Source organism: Oryzias melastigma, linkage group LG13, assembly GCF_002922805.2.
Source record: "Oryzias melastigma strain HK-1 linkage group LG13, ASM292280v2, whole genome shotgun sequence".
In the NCBI taxonomy this organism is placed as follows: domain Eukaryota; kingdom Metazoa; phylum Chordata; class Actinopteri; order Beloniformes; family Adrianichthyidae; genus Oryzias; species Oryzias melastigma.
This window is the reverse complement of record NC_050524.1, coordinates 13,910,951-13,916,420: the sequence shown is the minus strand read 5'-3', so window position 1 is coordinate 13,916,420 and position 5,470 is coordinate 13,910,951. Positions and strand designations below refer to the sequence as shown.

The window sequence follows — 5,470 nt, the reverse complement described above, 5'->3', positions numbered from 1 at the left end:
TTTATTTTTATGTTTTTTTTTCACCTCACCTCATAAAATCCTTATGATTTTATCCAAAAATATAAAGCTTGCATTCACATTTTTCCAACTCCATCTTTTTGTATAATGATTCCCCACCACCCCTCTGTTTTTTTGTAAATTAATCCAATTATCGAGTTAGCATGAGATATGCAATTGCTTCTAAATTGAGATCTCTGATGAATGACGGTTCAAAGCCTTGCTCGTGTCACATCGCTGAAGTCTCGGTTCAATCCCGCTCATCCGCCCTCTTAATATCTATCTATCCGTAAGTATGTGTGTCTGTCATTTTCTGGTCCATTTACTTCAATGAAGAAATTACAAAGCATATTTCTCCTCATTTAAATGTAATTATTTTTTTAATCATCAAGTGGAGATGATCTATTCTGGATTCCTTCATTAGGTCTCACAAATATTGCCATGTCCTGAACGATTACTAATTAGACAGAAGGGCACTCGGAACAGAAATCAATCTATGGACTTAAATTGGTTTGAATTTAAATTCATAAAGAGAGAAATGGACTGTAGGTGCATAGGAAATGAGGAGGGAAGCTTGGTAGTAAATTTAAAATATATTTCAATAAAATGCTCTATTTAATTTCTCTTCTAGGATGTATTTGATGGATGACTTGGGCCCACCACGTCCACACCTCCCACTGTATTCCTCTCTCACTGGAGGTACTGCAGATCAATTAGCCCAGATAATCAGCTCTGTCCTAAGAGCAGCTGGAAGAGCCAGGAAAATGTCTTGCGCTTGAGTTTGTTATTGTAGGGAATAGCCAGTCGTGATGTTTATGTGTAAAGGCCTCTGGAGTATGAGGATTCAATTAGCCTATGACAGCTGGGATTTTCCTACGGAGCATACCTCAGACACCCCGGGCCTCATCATTCTGTCTTAAGTCAAATAAGCACGGACACTGCTGCCAGATCTTAGATTTAGAGCTGGGGTGTCCTTCACGTTTGGACTTAGAGTGTCATACTAGAGTTGTTCATGGACGGACAGGTGCTTTTCTGCCTGTTAGGCCTGTAAAAGACATAAAAAGGGGAGTTGTGGGTGGTAATGTCCATTTGAACTCAAATGGGAACATCATTTTTAAAAAAAATTAAGTTTTTTATAACATACTTGTTTATTCATAAATTTACAAACAATCCATATTTATAACACAACACTTCCATCTGGTGGTACAAAGTCATCATCACCACCATTCAAACCTAAAACCTAATACATTTACATGTTTCTCCTCATCTAACAATCTGAAAAAATAAGATAATTTTTAAAATCTTATTGTGGGGATTTTTAACATAATTTGCTGTCTTGTATTTTTCTGTGGTCTAAGTAGAATAATGTAGCACTTTGGGGCAAAAATGCACCCTAGTAGTCCATAACTGGAGGCCAGGATAGCAAAGACTTCTGTCACAGTTGCATATTTTCCTGGAGAACTGATGTAAGCGGGAATGAAAGTTAGCCATACGGTACAAAAGATGAGCATGCTGAAAGTGATAAGTTTGGCCTCGTTGAAGTTGTCTGGAAGTTTCCTTGCAAGGAAGGCCAGGAGAAGGCAGGAGCAGGCCAGAAAGCCAATGTAGCCCAGAACACAGGCAAATGCCACAAGTGAGCCTTCATCACACAAGAGTATGACCACAGCACTCTCGCGTGGCATCAGTCGGTGTGGTCTCGGGGGTGCGACGACCAGCCACACTGCACAGATGACCACCTGCATTCAAAAAATACATTTTACCAAAGTGTTACAATAAATGCCTCACATTATTAAAGGCTTTTTTATTTTTATTTTTTTTACCTGGACCAAGGTGGAAAAGGTAATTATAGTCTTTTGCTGTGCTTTGCCAAACCACTTTATGATATTACTGCCAGGAAGGGTCGCCTTAAAGGCAACTAGGACCACTATAGTTTTTCCCAGAATGCAAGAGATACAGAGGACAGAACTGATCCCAAATGCTGTGTGGCGCAGCATGCAGGACCACTTAGAAGGCTGGCCAATGAAGGTCAAAGGGCACAAGAAGCACAACGTCAAAGAGAAGAGGAGTAGAAAGCTCAGGTGGGAGTTGTTAGCTTTGACAATGGGGGTGTTTCTGTTCAAAAAGAATACAAGGACCACAAGAGAGGTGCTTAGGGAGCCAGTGAGGGAAATGGCCATCAGTGTAATGCCCATGGTGTCACTGAAGGAGAGGAATTCCACCTGCTTAGGGACACAGGCTGTTCTCTCGGCATTGGACCAGAACTCTGGCAGACAACTCACGCACTCTATGGTATCTAATAAAAGAAGAAAAAAAAACGTGTTCTGTAACACACTTTTCTTTAAATTGTGGATTTTTAAACTTTTCCAACATAATGAGGACAATGACATTCTCTTACCAGTCTGATTGCTAATCTTCCCAGCTGTGCAAGCCACACAATCATGGCAGCAGACAGGGAAGTTAGGTCTGATTGCCTTCCGGGTTCCTGGAGGACAAATGGAGCTACATACTGACAATGGAACCTAAGCAGAGAAATAAACCCAATCTACTCTCATACACTGTGACAGACAGAAAAACAACCTAAAAAAATATTTCTGTTCAATTAAAATCTTTACTTTAGTTTGATTGCCATTCCAGAGGATGTCTTGTTCCTGAATCTGGAGCTTTTTTCCAGTAGCATGGGTTGTTTCATCAAATTTCCCAACAGTAATAAAGTCCATTTCTCCATTTGGTTTCAGTTGCCAGTTCACCAGGTCATACATGGCTGCAACGTCACCGTTCTCATCAAACTTGACCTCATCAGCAAATGGGTTCCGGAATTGAACTTGTTTTAGGAAATGCAATAGCTACGAAACAATAAAAAAAGCCATATCAATAGTCATTTCGAAGCAGGCCTTGATGGTCTGACCTTTACATATTACCTGCCATGGTTGTACATTTTCTACATCAGGACAACTCCTTTGAGGAAAGGGACCGTCTCCTTTCACACAGCTTCTCATAGCCTTCAGGGCATGGGCAATGGCATACACTGCCTTGTAGACATTGTACGAAATCCTGAGCTGCGCCACATTAGTATATGTGTTTTGTATGCTCTTGAGCTCCTCAGTTCCAGTGCATGGAGGTTTGCCATCTGCTTTCCAACCACCAGCGTGGATGTCAAGGCTACATTGGAAAACTTCTTCCCAGAAAGGAACTAGGAAAGGATTTTTACTGGCATCTGGGCTTGAGGGATTCAAGCGTAGCAGAAAGTCCTGAAACCCTGGGATGTTTATGCCACGAATGGCAAACCCCAAAGTTCCCTGCAGGATGTGATGATACTTCCTTGGATTGGATAGGACGGAAGCTGTACTCCAAGCTTCACTCGCCAGCCACTGCATTCCAGTGAGCCCACTTCTGCATTTAGATGAGAGACAGAACATGTTTTTGGCTCTAGCTCAATTTGAAGTTTCGGTAAAATACAAGAAAACGATCAATTCAGAATTCCAAGCGTCATACCTGACCACTTCATCAAAAAACGCTGCAACATCTTGTTCCACAGCAAACACGAGAATGACATGAACTCCAGATGAACGGATGCTGGCAACGATTGATGAAATTTCAGTCTGCGACGGGTTCTTAGGAATGATTTCATTAAAGGCAACACAAGCACCCAATTTATTGATCTAAAAGAACAACGGAAAAAAATATATTTAACATCTTGGCTTAATGTAGAACCAACTTGTGTTACATAAATTAACATTTTTACCTCATCTGCAAAGATCTTAGCACCTCCGCGTCCATATGCATCGTCTCCTGCAACAATACCCACCCAGATCCAGCCAAAATGTTTAACAAGTTGTGCAAGAGCACCTACCTGGTAACGTAAGAGAATTATGAAACAAATTAACGCTTATAATTGTAGAACATTTTTACAATAATCATTTCTTAATTGATTCTCACCTGAAAGAAGTCACTGGGCATCGTTCTTAAAAAGGAAGGAAACTCCTTTTTGTCACTTAGACAAGCACAACTGGAGAAATAGCTGACCTGTGAAACATTTCATTCAAAAACATTTTCAATTACTTGTTTGAACTTTCTCAGAGGTGACTGAAAGCGCAATGATAAATATACCTGTGGCACCTGGAAGACTCCCAGGAAACGAGCCACAACGAGAGACTGAGTGGAGCCGCCGTCTCCTATCACCACAGGGACAGCACCATGGCAGGCGTCTGGACTCAAAGTCTCTCCTTCAAACTCTGAACCGCTCTCCTCGCCCCCCATGAGCTCCATGGCAGCCTTCAAAGCCTGGTGAGGCGTGCTGCATGAATCGTAAATCTTATAACCAAGAGTAAAGTTTGGAAGAAGCGCTCCAACTCTGTTTATCTCTTCTATAGCAAATATCATAGTTTGCATCCAGCGGAAAGTCCGAAAATTAAATCTAAAAGAAATTCATCTGAGTGAGTCTGAAATCCCAAACCGTGAAGGAACACATCTCTTTTACAGGTGGACCAAAAGCAGCTTACCTGGTGCATTTTGTGGGAGGAGACGGAGAGCTAAAATTCAGTCTGGGCTCTACCACCATGTCATGAAGGGAGAAGAGGCCCCCCAGAATGATGTCCCCTTTTTTCTGCAGCACAGGCAAGGACATAGCGCTAGGATTTTTTTGGCACTGAGTGCCCTGGCTCTGGAGGGTGTTGCAAGGAAAAATGACACTCCAGAAGAGCCAAAAAAACACAAGTCTGGCACTCATCCACATTGTGCCGAGTTCTCATAAATTCCTCCAAGAGCTTTTTTTCAAAATCAGTAATGGTCCATAAAATGTCTCGGAAAAAATGTGCCCACGCTGTAACAAATAGAACATTTAGGCATATAGATACCATCTAAAGTCAGTACCTTCTCTTCAGAGAAAGAGTCTTCAGGTGGCATTATCAATATCGCATCGCAACAACAATCTACATGCAAACTGGGACCTTCAAGTAAAGGACGTCTGCATATATCAAGTACCTGCCCAGTATCACCACTGTCAAGTCGCCACAGTTTTCCCCCCGAGCGCCTGGTTGATGGAAAAGATTTCCCCCCTCCACTGTTCAACAACAATAACAACTGAAATGGGCACTTGACCATAATGGAAGCAGACATGAGCTGTGTCATGTCACTGTGTTATGCCTGAATAGAACTAACTCATCCTTTAATAATGTGATATGTCAGATGGTAAGCAAGAATCATCTGGAGACTCTAACGGCACTGCATGTTCAGTCAGACATATTTCCATCCTTTAGAGGGGACTATTATAGCTTTTATTTCAAGTAAAATCATTTAATCTTAACTGTACACATTAATAATCATTTTTCCTTGTCTTTAAAAAGTGTTAATTTCTTTAATCTGTTTCTTCCCTACAAACCCTCGCATGGGGAATCAGTTGCTATTAACAAATCATCAGGGTGGTTAGGCAAATCATTATCAAGAAAAACCCTTTAGGCTAGAAAACAGAGCGCAA

At 41.4% G+C, this 5,470-nt stretch overlaps 1 protein-coding gene across 1 annotated transcript; it reads right to left on the bottom strand.

Moving 5' to 3' along the window:
• Positions 1–1,203: 1,203 nt before the first annotated feature.
• LOC112149617 (extracellular calcium-sensing receptor) lies at positions 1,204–5,231 on the bottom strand. The gene is made up of 10 exons (XM_024277422.2): positions 4,497–5,231; positions 4,105–4,411; positions 3,934–4,020; positions 3,740–3,847; positions 3,490–3,656; positions 2,916–3,387; positions 2,610–2,840; positions 2,393–2,516; positions 1,818–2,290; positions 1,204–1,733 (listed from the first exon to the last, which is right to left on the bottom strand). Exons 1-10 carry the CDS (start codon positions 4,727–4,729, stop codon positions 1,293–1,295), a joined length of 2,643 nt encoding a protein of 880 aa, XP_024133190.2. The 5' UTR covers positions 4,730–5,231; the 3' UTR covers positions 1,204–1,292.
• Positions 5,232–5,470: the final 239 nt, after the last annotated feature.